At 40.2% G+C, this 17,972-nt stretch overlaps 1 protein-coding gene across 3 annotated transcripts in view; it reads left to right on the top strand.

Annotated features, from left to right (window-relative positions):
- Positions 1-4,878: 4,878 nt before the first annotated feature.
- Klhdc10 (kelch domain containing 10) overlaps positions 4,879-17,972 on the top strand; it is a 51,410-nt gene continuing 38,316 nt past the window's right edge. Inside the window, exon 1 of one of the 3 annotated variants that reach the window (XM_013036427.1) lies at positions 4,879-5,182. In XM_013036427.1, coding sequence (XP_012891881.1) covers positions 5,017-5,182 — 166 coding nt within the window. In that variant the 5' untranslated portion in view covers positions 4,879-5,016. The remainder of the gene's footprint in view (positions 5,183-17,972) is intronic. The other 2 variants (XM_013036428.1, XM_013036429.1) reach the window with 2 other exon arrangements.

Genomic DNA, 17,972 nt, shown 5'->3' with positions numbered 1-17,972 from the left:
TTATTTCTTTTTTTTCTTTTGGTCTGGTCGTGGTGCCTGAACTCTGGGCCTGGGCGCTGTCCCTCAGCTCTTCAGCTCAAGGCTAGCGCTCTACCACTTGAGCCACAGCACCACTTCCGGTTTTTTTCTTTTTGCTTATGTGGTGCTGAGGAATCGAACCCAGGGCCTCGAGCATGCAAGGCAAGTGCTCTACCACTGAACCACCTTCCCAGCCCCTGTTTTATAATTTTAAAGATAAGATTATGCTTTCTGCCTAGGCTGCCCTGGAACTTAGATCTCATGATCTCTACCTCCACATTGCTGAATGACATCCATGTGCTACTACATCTAGCCACTGGTTGAGAAGGGGTTTTCTTGGTATTTTTGCCTGGGCTAGCCTGGAAATACAATCCTTCTTTGCTCTTATGTTGATCAAATGCCTGCCTGGGTAGGATGAGACTGGTATTTTAGGGTGCTATAGTCTATCCTGTCGTCCAGAGGGCTATCCAACTTGAATATATATAGACAAGATTTTTCAAGATCTTTGTGTCCCCTGACAGGTTGCTCCCCATTCTCCTCCTCCTCCCCCTTCTCCTCCCCCTCTCCCTCTCTCCCTCCTCCCTCTTCCTCCTCCCCCCCCACCCCTCCTTCCTCCTCCTCCTCTTTTTCTTCTCCTTCTCCTTCTTCTTCTCCTCCTTCTCATTCTCGGTTTCCTTCTTCTTCCCTCCCCCTCCCTCTCCTCACCTTCTTCCTCTTCCCCCTTTTCTCCTCCTCCTCCTCATAGGACTTTATTTTTCAGAGTAGTTTTAAGTTCTCAGCAAAACTGAATGGATAACACGGATAGCACCCACCATTCCTCTCCCCTCTACACAGCCTCTCCATTCATTACCATCCCACACAATGTGTGGCTCATCTGTTATAATCAATGAACCAATGGTGACACATCATTATGAGCCAAAGTCCATAGTATACATTAGCACAATCTAAAACTGTTCTTACAAACTAGTTTATTAAAAAGCTATTTATGAGGGAAAAACTCAGATATATATATATATATATATTATATACACCAAAGAAGAGAGAGACTACATAACAAATGCCAAGTACCACAATCCATTTACATTAAATAGCAACTCACTGTTTCATCTGCATTGTTACCTAGTCTCCATCCCTCACTCCATCTTCCCTGCTATCCTCACTCCCATTATGTTGAAGCACATTCTAGATGTCAGTGTTTTGCCAATCCGAACTCTTTTTCAAACAAAACATCCATAATGCCTATTAATCATTCCTCAATATAATTGAATATGAAAGTAAATTTCTCTTAAAAAATAATTGGCTTCAGGAGGCTGAGATCTGAGGATACATTTCAAAGCCAGTCTGGGCAGTAAAGTTTGAGAGATTCATCTTCAATTAACCAGCAAAAAGCCAGACTAGAGGTGTGGCTTAAGTGGTAGATTATCTGCTCTGAGAAAGTGAGAGAGCTCAAGGCCCTGAGTTCAAGTCCCCAGCACACACACACACACACACACACACACACACACACACACACACACACACACACGAGTTGGCTTGTCTAGTCAATACCCAAAGACCAAACAATGAATTTGACTAATATTTCTGTATCAAAGTTTTAATAGGCTATAGATCTAATCTGTTGGTTCTCATTTCTTCTTTCTTTTCCTTGCAAAATAATGTTAAAGGAAATAGTTTGTTTTATACAGTTTTCTATATTATGTGGGTTACAGATTATAGCACACCAATTTTAACGTATTATCTCTCCTTGTTGTCTTCCTCTCCCCTTCCTGGTACTTAGGGCCTGGGCACTAACCCTTAGCTCTTTCTCTCTTTTTTTTGGGGGGGGGGTCCAGTTGTGGGGCCTGAACTCTTGGCCTGGGTGCTGTCCCTCAGCTCTTCAGCTCAAGGCTGGCACTCTACTACTTGAACCACAGCGCCACTTCAGGCTTTTTTTCTCTGCTTATGTGGTGCTGAGGAATTGAACCCAGGGCTTTAAGCATGCAAGGTGAGCATTCTACCACCGAGCCACCTTCCCAGCCCCCTCTTTCTCTCTCTCTTTCTCTTTCTCTCTCTCTTTCTCTTTCTCTCTCTCTTTCTCTCTCTCTTTCTTTCTTTCTTTCTCTCTCTCTCTCTCTCTCTCTTTCTTTCTTTCTTTCTTTCTTTCTTTCTTTCTTTCTTTCTTTCTTTCTTTCTTTCTTTCTTTCTTTCGTCGGTCATGGGGCTTGAACTCTGGGCCTGGACACTGTTCTTCATCTCTTCATCTCAAAGTTAGTGCTCTACCACTTGAGCCATACTGCCACTGCGGATTTTCTGAGTGGTTTACTGGAGATAAGAGTCTCATGGGCTTTCCTGCCTGTGCTTGCTTTGAACCATAATTCTCAGATCTCAGCCTGTTGAATAGCTATGATTACAGGTGTGAGCTACTGGTGCCCGGCTACCCTTAGCTTTTTCTATACAACGCTGGCTGTACCTTTATTTCCAGCCTTTGCTGCTTAATTGGAGAAAAATCTTTCAGACTTTGCTGCCTGGCTGGCTTTGAACTGTGATCTTCAGATTTCAGCCTCAAACACACTAAGAACACAATCTACACTAAACTATTCTCCTACACCCTTTTTCTGCTTCTTTGTCCCTTTTATTTTCTGTAAACTGGTATTTAGAACTAAAGGCTTGATTTTTTTTTTTTTTTGAGTCCGGACGTGGGCCTGAACTCTGGGCCTGGGCGCTGTCCCTCAGCTCTTCAGCTCAAGGGCTAGCACTGTACCACTTGAGCCACAGCACCACTTCCAGCTTTTTTTTTTCCTGCTTATGTGGTACTGAGGAATCAAACCCAGGGCCTCATGCATGCAAAGCAAGCGCCCTACTACTGAGCCACCTTCCCAGCCCTAAAGGCTTGATTTTATTCAGATTTATATTCTTAGTAAGATCACTTATAGATGATTGTGTGTACTTCTGTCAACAGGTAATAATGTCTAAGTAACTTATGTTTGCCTCAAACTCTAGATCCTCATGCCTAAGTTTTCTCAGGGTTGGGATTACAGGTTTGCAAACATCACATAAGTCACTTTAATGTATATATTTCTCCCTCCAAATGTCTTTTTTTCCTTTCAATGTATTTTGTTGTCATGTAGAATTTCTGTAGTGGATTTTGCTGTAGCATTGTTTAACGTGTTTCTCTTCCCTATAACCTGAATAGTGATGTCTGATGAAGCTCAGATTTAGTGTATTTTCTCTATTAGTTTGCTTCTTCATGGCTGGCACGGTATGTGAGTCATGCCTACAGTCCTGAATTCTTGCTGGTTTCTTGAAGATAGTCTTGCAGACATTTCCAGGTAGCCATGAACTGCAATCCTCAAATCATAGTCTCCTGAATAGCTGGAATTATAGACATGAACCCCTCGCATCTGCCTTGATTCCCTCCCCCCTCTCCTGCACAAGACTACTTCATAAGCATGCTTATCTGGAGGTACATAGTGAGAGAGGTTGATATCTCGGAATAAATCTCTTAACTCATGGGTTGCAAGACAGCGTTATTCTGTCATTCTTTATTAGTTGGAACGTTCCTATAAAAATTCCTTCTGCTATTTAGTTATTCAGTTATATAATTTTGGGTATACAAATTATTTAGGAAAATTAATTTTTAGCTTTGCTTTTCATATTTTAGAACAGTTTTTTTCAGGTTTCAGATGTTTGAATAAGCAGGGAAAAATGGGGGTTCTGTGGGGCCATTGGCAGCTTGAAATTTGCAAGGTAGGATCAAAAGGTATTTGTCTTCCGCAGCCAAGCAGTTTCTTCCTTTTTTCCTCGGCAACGCCGCGAGTCCTCTTCATTGAAACCTCACAGGAGGAAAAAAAAAATCCATCAGATCTAAAAACCTTTAAAAAAAAGTTTGCTTCCCTTTCCCTTATCATTCATAAACATCAGAGGGTACTCTTCATGTTCCCACTTTGCATTGCCCCCCCTCCCAGCTCAAAGCCAATTTTTGTTTAATTTTGGAAAAATAGATGTTGATCTACACATCTGCATTCTCTTCAATCTAATCGTCTGCTCCTGTTATTTAATTCTGCACTTTCTGTTGCATATATTGTATGCTGCTTAAGAAAAAAATTTTTTTCTGCGAGCAAAATGGCTTTGATTGAACAAAACCGTTTACCTAGCCACCAGCCATCAATTGAATCTTCTTCTTAGTAGTCTATACAGACACAGTTGGGTGTTTGTTTTGGTTTTTTTTTTTGTCTTTACTGATGTAATAAGCTAGAACTGGTTTTTCATTAGAGTTTCAAATTGTATTTCTATTGTTACTGGTAAGTTTGAATATTTTTGTATATTAGCTAACCAGGTTTAAAACTGCTCTGAACATGGTTTATTCGGGGAAGAGTCCCGCCAGTGCCCCCTTGAAAGACAGGACGAATGATGAAACCCGGGAAGATTTTGTTTTTATATTTAGGCTTTGACCCCGCCCCTGTCTCTTCGGCGGGGGACAAGCCCTTTGTGTGTGCACTGTCGGGGAATAGAATCTGGATCTGCAAAGCTGGCAGAAAGCCGTGTTGCCCTGAAATACATGCCCGGGTGCAAACCCTGCTTTTGACTGCAGTGTTTATGAGGAAGACTTCCTGAGTCCTAACCATGCTTGGGAGTACCGGCCTTGGCCGAGAGCCTCTCTGCAGGCGTGGCTTCACCTGCTTGGGGTTTGATTGACCAGCCTGATCTCGCTGGTTCAGCGGGGTAGATGCGATCTGGGCGTGGCTACTTCTGTCTGGCTCTGCCCCTACTTTTTTTTTTTTTTTTTAGCCATAGCTATGGTTACCACGTCTCTCTCCGCCTCCCCCCGCCTCCCAAGAAGACGACTACCCATTGGCTGTCTGTCACCAAAGTGGTTTGTTATTGGTCGTTGGTGACACCCGGCGCTCCCCCCGCTTCCCTGTCTCTCCGGTCTCTTGAGGAGCCCAGGAAGGAGGCTCGGCTGGTGCCGCCGAGTCAGGGGCTGTGCCGGGACCGGGCTGCGGCAATCGCTAGCGGGTCATGTCGGCCGCCCAGGGCTGGGACCGGAACCGCCGGCGGGGAGGAGGCGCGGCCGGTGGTGGCGGCGGAGGTAGCGGGGCCGGCGGGGGCAGTGGGGGCAGCGGGGTTCGGGGTTCTGGCCAACTCAACCGCTTCGTGCAACTCTCCGGGCGGCCGCACCTGCCAGGTGAGTCGTGGGCGCGGGTCCCGGGTCCCGGCGGCGTGCGGGGAGGCGTCCGCGACCCGGTCTTGTCCCGGGGACGAAGACCGGCCAGCCCCACATGGCACCGGGAGCGGGAGTGCGGGAACTGGAAAACTGTCTTGGAGACGGTCAGAGGGAACCCGAGAAAAGTCTTTTTGTGGCGGCGGCGGTTGTGTTCCGCGGGCTGGACCGGGACTGGGGTTTGTCTTTCAAAGGGAGCGCCTCCTGTCTCGCTGACATTCCCAAACGTTTCTTGCGTACTCGATTCCCAATCTCTTTCCCCTACAAGATTACGGTGTGATCTGGTGGAAGAGAGACATTGGCGCCTAACTGTGGAAAATTACTTCAAAAAGTGCTCAATTAAGGACAAAAGACAGATGAGCGTTTCTAGTCGGGATTTTGGTGAAAAAAACCAGCCGAGTGTGCGAGAGTTAGGCATTCTGAGACGGAAGAAAGAAGGGGGGAGGGGGAGAGGTGGTTGGTTTAGGCAATGTTTCAGCCAGAGAACCAAGAGGATTAAGGAAAACTAGTTGGATTATTAATATTTTGGAATGTCCAGGGACAGAAAGGATAGTGGTGCTTAGATTTTAATGGGAGGGGAAGGTAAAGATCAAGAATATGCTGAGAGACAAAATTATGCGGTGTCTTCAATAAGAAAACAACAGATTGAGAATTAAAATTTTTTTCCCCAATGCAATAAATTCATGTGTTGGCCTGGTGTTTTCTATCTTTGAATTCAAATGCCTTAAAAGACAAAACCAAATCAAGCTGATGCATGTATGTAGATGATTTTAAAGAGGCCTATTTGAAAGTGAATATTCAATGTAGCAGAAAGAAGGTAGATAATTAAATACTGCGCCGAAAGCCAAATATTATATTGGACAAGTTCATTTTTTTCATGAAGAAAATTGTCACGAATGATGTGCTAGTCATTCACCATTTTTTTTGTGAATGATGTTGAGTTGATCATATCATGGATATATTTGTCTAGCAGATAAGTTTTCAGAAAAATGATGGTTTTTGAATTGTATTTACTACTGTGACTTATACTTCTGAGTAGTAAAAAATTCTTTGTTTAATTTAAAGATAACAAAGGGAATTTTGCACAAAGGTAATTGCTAATATTTGTCATGAGGTTATTGACGCATGCTGGAAATGTGCACCAACCCATTTATATTTACCTCTGAAACTAAAATGACTATTTGTATATAGTCAAATACGTAATATACCATGAAGTGGATTTGAAATGTCAGTATCAGCCTGGGTGGGTTAGAATTGAGGAATATGTGTGCATTAGTGTGAGAAAGAAAAAAAGGAGAAATCTTTTATCTTATCTAAAATTAATAACAACCACTTATATTTTTGCACTTTAGGAGATTAAAAGATAAACCTCTTAGAAACAAACAGTTTGCCCTCTGCCACTTCAGTCTGGGTCTTTGGTCATGGATTAATTATTACACCATGGGCTTCTTGTGGGCACATACCCAGGTTCCTTGAAGCTGATAGGCACAATTCCTCACTGTTACCATATGAGGGCAGTAGAAGCCATGATTTCAGATACTGGCTTTAGGTGTGGACAATTTCTGCATTCCCTTAGCACACAAGGCCAGTAATAGCCATTGGTCCAGTGCTAAAGATAAAACGTGTCTAAACTGTGAAAATTCATGTAGTGGAGGCATGTTTTCTCTTTCTCCTTCCCTTTCCCCTGCGGATGCTTCATTCCTCCTTCTTTGTGTAGACATCTTTTATTTTCGAAATTTGGGAAAATAGCTGATATTTAAATAGTGCACTTTGAAATTCTTTCATGCTAATTATTTCCCCAGGTGTTGCATTGTAAGTACTACCCCATACTGCTCTATTCTGAGATATTTTAAAAAATTTGAGGTGATGAAGAAGAATGTCTACATCTGTTGTATGTGGCAGCATATATTTTTAAGGTCTAACTTTATGTCTTTGACCTCTAATCTCATTTCTCATTTTTATTCCTTCTCTAAAGACTTCCATGTACTGGAAGGTCCCTTTCTCATCCTTTTTGCATCTTTAGCTTCCCATGAAAACAAAATGAATCATCCAGGTCTTCCTGACATATTTTCCCTTTCCCGCAGTGATGGCATCATTAGCCTTAGTTACGCAGCCTGAAATTTGGGTGTCTCCTCCTTTGCAGTTTTCCACGTCCTTATTCTTCAGGTGTAATCAATCACCAGGTTTTCTTTATTTTATTTCCTTTGTAGCTCTAGTCCCTACTGCTGTCATCTCTCACTTAAATCTCCTATAGTAGCTGCTGCTCTTGCCTTCAATTCATATAACACACAAATCTTTCGCATCTACAAATCTGTTCTCATCCCTATTTATAATTCCTGGCATATGTGTGTGTACATGTGTGTATGTGTATTTTCAGAGCTGGTCTCATTATGTAGCTCAGTCTTGCCTTAAACTCTTGATCCTACTGCTTTTGCATCCCATGTGGTGACATTACAGGTGTAAACCACTGTGCCTAGACTTTCTTAGCTTTTCATTGCTCATAAAATAAGTCAAGAATTCTTAGCATGATGTAAATGACACCATATAGTCTGCCTCTGTTCATCTTCAGGTTATTCTTCCATTATATTCTCTTGCTTTATAATTAAAATCTCTGTGTCTCCCTCTTACCACAGAGCCCATTGCACATATTAATTCATCATCCAGGAATTTTCTTATTCCTCATTCCATTTTCTTATTTCTTCTCTTCTGTTGGAGCTCATCACCCCCCACCCCTCCCACCCCCCCACCCGACCCCATGGGAGCCTGCTCTGACCTTCCCTACTTGATCTCTTCTCCCTCTGTACTCAGTCCTGGTATCATGTGAGTCTCCTTGGGCATACTTAACATTTGTGTGTGACTCCTTGATATCATCATCTGATAGTCTTTAGATGTAAATATCGAGTACATATGCATTTATACATTTATGTACATATGTACCTTACATACACACATGCACTTAAAAATTCTAAATACACTGGCATTACACGTAGATCATATTAGTGTGTAGTGGATTTGATTGATTGCTACGATTCCTTCTCCTGTGACTCCATTGACTCTGGACAGATAAAAATTCTTAAACATGCAGGTAGTAGATTAGACTGCATCTATTGTCCCAGTGCAAATGATACTTTGTGAAACCTTCTTGCCTTTCTGATCATCTCTGAAACTTAGTATGGATTATGGGGTTGCCTTATAGGCTGTAGAATTCATAGCTTCTTAATCTGAATGATTGGTGATTTCTCTGCACCCAGTAAAGAACAAGGAAAGTGTGCTTTTATAGAATAGTCTGCAGAGATAAAGCTCAAGAGCAAGACACAGGGTAATGAGATGCAAGTTACCATGTGAATGTGATTAAATGAAATGTGCCCAGCAGACAGTTAAACATCAATTCTAACACAGGAACTGAAATACAGAGAGGAGGAAAAATATACAATTGGTAAAGCTGGGTAAAAAAATAATACTAAAGTCAGTCTAATAAGTAAAGTGTAAAATTCAAATGATATAAAAGAACATATAGTAAAAAGCAGGTTTTACTTTCATGTTTTACCTGAGCTAATTGCCTGCCTTCCCTAGAATGGAAAGCAATGTACGTGTGTGTTGTTTGAATGAGCATTTAAAATGTTTATAGTCTTATTACAATCAATGGTACGTGTAGAAATTTGCACACAAAAGTATCTAGGATCTTTAAGATAATTCCTAGAAGTGCAATTGCTGGGTCAAAGGATGTATACTGTTTTAAACTTTGATTAACTGTCCAATTGTCTTCCATGGAGGTTGTTCCCGTTTCTGTCCTGCAGACGGTGTCAGAGTGCTTGCTAGCTGCTTGTTCATTTTCTTGGTAATGAATGGAGTAGGTTTTTAAACCCTTTTTAAAATTGCCTGTTTAATAGGAACATTTTTCGTAAGCATCTCTTTCACAAATAAATGAACCGTATTTGTTTTCTTTATTAATGTTCTTTGAGATGTTAATATTGTGGTTTATAGGAACTCAGGTTTCAAGGAAATTAGTTCTTAGTCTTTGACATATGATTGCAGATATTTCCACAGTTTTTTCACGTATTTTGACATTATATATACATTTTTTCCCAGCAGAAATGAAAAAAAATGCAGTTAAATTTACATCCTGTTCAGATTCTAAAGATTTTATCATAAGAAAACTCTTCCTTAATCCAATATGATTTCTAGTTATAATGAATATTCTTGTGATTTTTTTCTTGATACTTTTATTTTTATGCTAAATGCATTTATTCATAGAATTGCAGTGTTGATATTGGGACTCATGTCTACTTTTCCCCAGGTGGCTCCCCAGCCATCACAGTAAAGATTTACTGAGCAGTCCAGCTTTTTCCTACTGAGTTGAAGTCTTAATAAAGTCTTAGCCACAGTTGCTTTGTATAATTTATTACTAATGGAAAATTATTTTGTTTTGCTGATCACTTTACCTGTTTTTGAATTTAATTTTTGTATGATTATAAAGGTGATATACAAAAGGGTTACCATTACATAAGTCAGGTAGAGAGTACATTTCTTTTTGGACATTGTTACCCCTTCTCTCATATTTTACTTATTTATATGAATGGTCCTTCCCCCCTGTTTTGGTTTTGGTTATTGTGCTTGTTCATTCTTCTCAGAGTTCAGAGAAGTTTTCCTTATTAGCTAGAGTTAGGTAATAAAGCTTAGAATTAACTAATCTTACACCCACCAACATGTTTTGTTGGTGGTGGTGATGTTACATATTCAAGATAAGGTCTCACTATGTTACATGGGCTTGTTTGCTGTCAGTCTTAGGACTACAGGTGTGTACTCCTTCCATGCCCAGCTACCCTGTAAATATTAATAAAGCATTATTTGGAATAGTCAATGTATTTTTGAAGTTCAAGATCCAGCTGAATATTAATATCCTGTGTTCAGGAATAGAATATATGTTCATTTCTTACTGTCAAGTCAATAACTTTTTTTTGGAGGTGGGGTTCTTGCCATGTGGCCAGATTGGTGTAGAACCCCTAGACTTCAGTGATCCTCTTGCTTCAGCCTTCCCAGTACTGAAAGTGTAGGCGCCACACCACACCTTCCTCTTCAGTAACATTGCAAAGTTGTTTTTGTACATTTTCTGCTATTGTAAGTGGAGTTTCTACTTCTGTTATGTCTTTTATCTGGTTTGTTGGAATATGAGAATATTATTGTTTTCTGAGTTTTAATTTATGCCTTTATAATGCTAATATCCCTAATAGTTTCTCAGATTTTGATTTTTGTTTTTTGCTGTACTAAAGATTAAATCCAAAGTCTTGTCCTTTTCTTACTAGGCAAGTGTTCAACCATTTGAGCCGGGCTTCCAGTTCTCACAGTTGCTGCTATAGAGAAAAATAATGATTTTTTTTTTTTTTTTTGCCAGCCCCAGGCTTGAACGCAGGTCATGGGCACTGTCCCACTAAGCTTCTTTTGCTCAAGGCTAGCACTCTACCACTTGAGCCACAGCACCACTTCTGGCCTTTTCTGTTTATGTGGTACTGAGAAATCAAACCCAGGGCTCTCTATGCACTCTACCACTAAGCCACATTCCCAGCAAATAATGATATTTAATAATGGAGTCCATTTTATCTTTTCCAAACTTTCTGTTTCCTTTTTCTTTTTCTTTCTTTTTTGTTGGTTGTGGGGCTTGAAATTAGAGCCTGGGACCCGTCCCTGGGATCTTTTGCTCAAGGTTAAATCTCTACAACTTTGAGCCATACTTCCACTTCCAGTTTTTGAGTTGTTAATTGGAGATGAGTCTCAAAAGGACTTTTCTGCCTGGACTGGCTTTGAACTATGATCCTCAGATCTCATCCTCTTGACTGCCTAAGGTAACAGACATAGCCACTTGCACCCAGCTGTTCTGTTTTTTTTGTTGTCAAATTAGTTTGTCTATTATTTAAAAATATTAAAGTATTTTTCTTATTCTTTAATTGGATATTTGGCTTTGATTGAAGTGCATATATTTTTATCATGCTAAAATATTAGCCTTGGTGAGGTCATTACTCAAGTGATGAGAGTGCCTGCCTAGCAAGCATTAGGCTCTGAGTTCAAAACCCCAGTAATGGGAGGAAAAAAGACCTATTACCATTTAAAAGTTTTTTTCTTTTTATTTATTTATTTTTATTTTATTTTATTTTTTGGGGGTCTGGTCGTGGGGCCTGAACTCTGGGCCTGGGCACTGTCCCTCAGCTCCTCATCTCAAGGCTAGCGCTCTACCACTTGAGCCATAGCACCACTTCTGGCTTTTTTTCTTTTTGCATATGTGGTGCTGAGGAATCGAACCCAGGGCCTCATGCATGCAAGGCAAGCACTCTACCACTGAGCCACCTTCCCAGCCCCTTTTTTTTCTTTTTAATAAATGGAAATAAAAATTGCCAATGCCTTTCAGGGGCTATAGGAATTCTTATGTAATTTTTCTTCTTTGATCTATTCTTATGGTGAATTATATCCCTAGATTTACTGCTACCAGATTATCCTTGCATTCCTGAATCCACCTGTTTGACCTTATGATGTATTATAGTTTTTTAGATGTGTTGCTGGGTTCGGTATGCTAAATTTAGAAAGAAAATTTGCATAATCCTTGTAGTCTTAAATTGTTGTTTCTATTGGATTATGTCATTTTTATAAACATATTTTAATGCTTGCTTTCTTCTGTGCATTTTTTTTCTCCCTTCTGATTAAATGGTATTGAGTAGAGTTAAGGGTTTGGTTGAATTCCCATGAAATCATTTAGGCATTGTGTGTTTCTTGCCGGAAGTAGTTCTTGGACAATTATATCTACTGTGGTCATTTGGCCTATTCATATCTTCTTTCTTTCTTCTACTTTTTTTTGTTTGTTCCTGAAGCTTGAACTCAGTGCCTAGGTGCTGTCCCTGAACTTTTTGCTCAAGACTTTTTGCTCATTTGAGCTACAGCTCCAATTCTGGCTTTTTTGGTAGTTAATTGCAGATAAGAATCTCATGGACTTTCTTACCTGGGCTGTCTTTGAACCACGTTCCTCTGATCTCAGCCTCCTGAGGAGCTAGGATTTCAGGCATAAGTCATTGGCACCCAGCATATTCTTTTTTTTTTTCTTTTTTTTGTCAGCCATGGGGCTTGAACTCTGGGCTTGGGCGCTGTCCCTCAGCTCTTCAATTCAAGGCTAGCGCTCTACCACTTGAGCTACAGCGCCACTTCTGGTTTTCTTGTGATTTATTGGAGATAGGAGTCTCACAGTCTTTCCTGCCCGGGCTGGCTTTGAACCAGGATCCTCAGATCTCAGCCTCTTGAGTAGCTAGGATTACAGGCATGAGCCACCAGTGCCTGGCCTTCTTTTCTTTCTTTTTTTTCTCTCTCTGTCTTCCTCTCTTTTTCTCTCTTTTTTTTTTAACTTTGTTTTTTGGTTGGTCATGGCTTGAGCTCTAGGCCTGGGCACTGTCCTCAGCTCTTCAGCTCAAGGCTAGAGCTCTGCCACTTTAGTCACATCACCACTGCTGGTTTTTTGATGGTTTATTGGAGATTAGAGTCTCATGGACTTTTCTACACTGGCTGGCTTTGAACTACGATTCTCAGATCTCAGCCTTCTGAGTAGCTAGTATTACAGGTGTGAGCCACTGGTGGCTGGCTTGCTTCTTTCTTTCTCTCTTTCTTTCCTTCTTTCCTTCCTTCTTTCTTTCTTTCTTCTTTCGACTGTTTTGACCCTTCTAACTCCCTTGCAATTTGATAAATTTTGAAATATATTGTTAGTTTATAGAAAGAAAAGGACTGAGATCCTGGTTGGGATTGTATTGAATCTGTATCTCAGTTTTTGCTATTTTGATATGTTTTTTTTTCTATAATGTTAAATGGTCCAACCATGAACATCAGCATGAAGTAATTTTTTTTTTTTTTGTCGGTCGTGGTGCTTGAACTCTGGGCCTGGGCGCTATCCCTCAGCTCTTCAGCTCAAGGCGAGCGCTCTACCACTTGAGCTACAGCGCCACTTCCGGTTTTCTGGTGGTTTATTGGAGATAGGAGTCTCACAGTCTTTCCTGCCCGGGCTGGCTTTGAACCGCGATCCTCAGATCTCAGCCTCCTGAGTAGCTAGGATTACAGGCGTGAGCCACCAGCGCCCGGCTCAGCATGAAGTAATTTTTAAATTATTTAGGTCATTAATTAACTTTAACCAGTGTTTTGTGCTTTTCAGAGTACATTGATACTTTGCTTGCTTTTCCTGGTCCTGTGGTCCATGTCCCTTTCTAGGTTTTCAGCCAAGTCTGTGTCTCCTTTGTATTAGTGTAATGGTGATTTCATTTGTCTTGATTTTATTTTTCTCTTTTCTGCTCAGTTGGTTACATTTTACTTCTTTCTCTTGGCAATCATCCTTTTCTATTTTTTTTCTGGTCCTAGGGCTTGAACTCAGGACCTGAGTGCTGTCCCTGACCCTCTTTGTTCTGAAGGCTAATGCTCTACCATTTCAGCTACACTGCCACTTCCAGCTTTTTCTGAGTAGTTTATTAGAGATAAGAGTTTCATGGACTTTCCTGCCCAGGTTGGCTTCAAACTGTGATCCTTAGATCTCAGCCTCCTGAGTGGCTAGGATTAAAGGCATGATCCACTGGCACCTGGCTTGGCCATCTTTCTTGAGTTAGAATCTCTTGAAATCTTTTCTGCTCCTAAAGAACTACTAGTTTTTAGTCTTTCATTATCTCCCACCACTACTATGAAAGGAATAAATATTCATTACTAAACCGGGAAAATACAGAATAATTGAAACCAGGGAGAATCATCCATGGAACTTCTACTTAATGACAGCCATATCAACATTTTGACATTTTTATCTTTAAAGAACTAAAAGGTTCTTTATTAGTGATTATGTTTTATGTAGTACTATAGAAATAATTGTATGGCTAGATATAGGCACTTAGAAATCTTAAAATATTTAAGTGCTTAGCACTCAGTAATTGTATTTTGTTGTTTTATAGGTGAAAATGTTTTCTTTTCACCTTACCATATGACTTTTAGGACTTTTTCCTCTAGCTGAAGGCTAAATAGTTCTCTTTCATAGCTAAGCTTTTTAGGGGAAATAAACTTTGTTGTTTAAGTTTGTGCTTTCTTTTTCTCTTTCTTTCGTTATTTCATTCTTCTCTTTTTTATTTTCAACCTATTGCACTCTCATTTTGTGCCTCTCTTTCTGCACAAGTGTTCTTGCTAAGGTAATAAATTCCTAATTGATAAATCTAGTTTTTCTTTTTCTTTTTTGTCGGTCTTGGGGTTTGAACTCTGGGCCTAGGCGCTGTCCCTCAGCTCTTCAGCTCAAGGTGAGTACTCTACCGCTTGAGCCACAGTGCCACTTCCGGTTTTCTGGTGGTTTGTTGGAGATAAGAGTCTCACGGACTTTCCTTGCCCAGGCTGGCTTTGAACCATGATCCTCAGATCTCAGCCTCCTCAGTAGCTAAGATTACAGGCATGAGCTACCAGTGCCCCGCTCTATATAGTTTTAATTTAACTAGTTCCTAGGCTAGAACTGGGAACACATAATAATTAAGAGTCATTCATAAAGAGCTCTTAGTTATCCTATTATCTCTTGGGTTTCTCATTTGTTTTCCTTTATCTGCCTCATTATATTGGTATCTAAGAGTATATCTTATTTATTTATTTTCCTTACTCCTATTTTCCTTAAGTGATATCCATAATCTTTTTTTTTTTTTTTGCCAGTCCTGGGGCTTGAACTCAGGGCTTGGTCACTGTCCCTAAGCTTGTTTTTGCTCAAATCACTTTACCACTTGAGCCACAGCACCACTTCTGGCTTTTTCTGTTTATGTGGTAATGAGGAATCAAACCCAGGGCTTTATTCATTGGAGGTAAGCACTCTACCAAGCCACATTCCTAGCCCCTCCATAATCTTTGACAGTGCCCAGAACATCTCCAGCCCATATTTCTCTTCCTAGCTTGTTTGCCAGTGGCCACTAGACATTTCCACCACTTGACCAAGTACCTTAAATCCACCGCATATACAAAATAATGTGATCACACTTCCAGTCAAACCTGTTCTTCCTCTTCTGCTCCTTCCAGCATCATCAAGTCAGAAGTAGAATCACAGTAGATTCCTTCCTTTACTCACCAATTACCCTATTGTTCACACCAAGTCCCACTGATTTTTTTCCTCTACTGTTTTCTTTACCCCTTTCTGCTATTCTAACAGTTCCATTTATTTCTTTAATCTTATATTTTATCTATATGGAAGTATTTGCAATTGTCTAATTCTTTTTGATAGGTAAGTTGAGAGGAAGGAACTTAAAAAAACTCAAAATATTAATTTTTTTTTGTCTGGCTAGGTTTGTTTTTTTGTACTGAGGTCTGAATTCTGACTCTTGGAAATCAGTTAGACAAGTTTGCTTATTTGAGTCACACCCCCAGCCCTGCTTCATGATTCTATACATACTGTTCATTCTTCCAACCCCCACCTAAAAATATGTTTATCCATGTTCTTTTTTCTTTTTTCTTATTATTGTAAAGGTGATATACAGAGGGATTACAGTTACATAAGTCAGGTAATGAGTCCATTTATTTTTGAACAATGTCACTCCTTCCCTCACTCTTCCATGTTCTCTTTTAAAGTACAGTTTAGAGAGTAGAGGTGCAGCTCTTTGATAAGGCATGTGTTGAACACATGATAAGGCACAAAAAACCCCAAAGAACAACTTATGTTGAATATTATCAGAAACAGTTGTATTATTCTTCCATCTGTGTCATGATTTGATCTGCTCTTTCCAAAAATTTACTTTTTTAAAAGCTTTTCTATTTAGTGCTTTACCCTCATTCTCTCCATTGTTATAGCCTTTTAACTTGCTTGAGTTTTCTCTCTTCTGATTTTTCCTTTACAGCTAAGATTATTGCCTAGAGTTGCTAAACCACATGAGCATTTAAAAATCCCCATTCAACATGATCAATCTTCATTAGTCCCTATCTTTTCCCTTCAGTTTCAGGCCTTGTTTTCCTTACATGTTTGGCCTTATCCTCAGTCTTCTTTAGTAGCTCTTGCTTTTCTACTCATGTTTAGGAATTTGAGTTCCCCTTCATTTTCTTTTCATTTCTCTTCCATGTACTAATAAATCATACCACTTTGTAACTTTGGCCCAAACCTCTCTTTTAAAGACCATATTCTTACCTTTCCCAGGTCTCTGATCACATTCAGCATATCTAAAACAAGATGTGGTCTTTTCTTAAAGGGTAGCTAATGGATAATTGTGGTCAGTGAAGTGATATGGTTGGATTTACCATTTTCAGAGGTCCTCTAGCTGCTGATTGATGGACAAGTGTTGATGACAGATGGGAAAATGCAGCATGGAAACCGTTCAGAAGACTCTGACAGTATTCTCTCTTTGATTTTTTTTTTTGGGGGGGGGCAGGGACCAGTCCTGGGGCTTGAACTCAGGGCACTGTCCCTAAGCTGCTTTTGCACAAGGCTATCCCTTCAGCCATGGCACCTCTTCTGGCCTTTTCTGTTTATGTGGTATTGAGGAATAGAACCTAGGACTTCATGCATGCAAGACAAGCACTCTACCACTAAGCCACATTTTCAGCCCAGACTCTGGCAGTATTCTAAAAAGAGATGGTGGCCTAGACTAGGGCATGATGATTTGATAGTGAGAAGTGCTTGAATGTGAGCTATATTTTAAATTGACATCAACATGATTTTCTAGGAAGGATGAAAGAATGAGAGGAGTCATGATTGTTGAGTTTTTGTCTAAATCAATAGATGGGTGATGATGTCATTGTGTTATGATATAGAACAGACTGGAAGGAATGAGATTGTGGGAGTAAGTCAAGACTTGTTTTGGGTTTGTTAAGCTTGAGATGCCTCCTTACCCTTCATATAGAGGATACAGGGCAAACAGGTTTTGTATAACTGAAACTCAAGGGAGATTTGGGGTCTCAATGTGTAAATTTCAGAATTAGTAGCATACAGATGATATTTACAACTATGGGACTGGGTAAGACCACCTGGAATTTTTTTTTTAATTGAGCAAAAGATTATGACTCTTGAAGCTGTGAAGGTAAGGAGAAGCAAGAAAGTGAGTAAGTTAGGAGGAAGGCCATGCTATGTAGCTTCATGGATTCCAAAAGAAGAAAATGTTTAAAGGCAGGAGATCACCTTGTCAGGCATGCCTGAGAGTTTGAGTAAGATAAGGCTACCTCTAAAACAACAGCTTCTATTACTATTGGTACCCCTCTACATTATCACTGAACATTGTATGATTTAGGGGGCTGACTTTAGGGCCTGTTAGCTATTTACAGCCTGGGAAAAGATGTTAAGAATTTCAGATCACCAACTAATACAGTAAATTAGAATTTAGAAACATACCCTTATTTTTATTTATTTGTTTTTTTTGGGGGGGGGGATTCTGATCGTGGGCCTGAACTCTGGGCCTGGCGCTGTCCCTCAGCTCTTCAGCTCAAGGCTAGCACTCTACCACTTGAGCCACAGCGCCACTTCTGGCTTTTTTTTTTTCTGCTTATGTGGTGTTAAGGAATCAAACCCAGGGCCTCATGCATGCAAGGCAAGTGCTCTACCACTGAGCCACCTTCCCAGCCCCATACCCTTATTTTTAATAGCCCATACTCTTTCTAAACTATGTTTAAGGCCAACTCCCCACTTTTTAAAATGACTAATGGATTTGAACCCTTAGTATCATTATCTGTACAAGACAAACTTGGAGAACACTTAAAGGTTATGCTCACTTAAATATTATGACTTCCCATTATTGAACTCATCCTGATT

Source organism: Dipodomys ordii, unplaced genomic scaffold (genome assembly GCF_000151885.1).
Source record: "Dipodomys ordii isolate 6190 unplaced genomic scaffold, Dord_2.0 Scaffold285, whole genome shotgun sequence".
Classification (NCBI taxonomy): domain Eukaryota; kingdom Metazoa; phylum Chordata; class Mammalia; order Rodentia; family Heteromyidae; genus Dipodomys; species Dipodomys ordii.
Note: the sequence above shows the minus strand (reverse complement) of the source record. Positions and strands in the feature narration are given on the sequence as shown.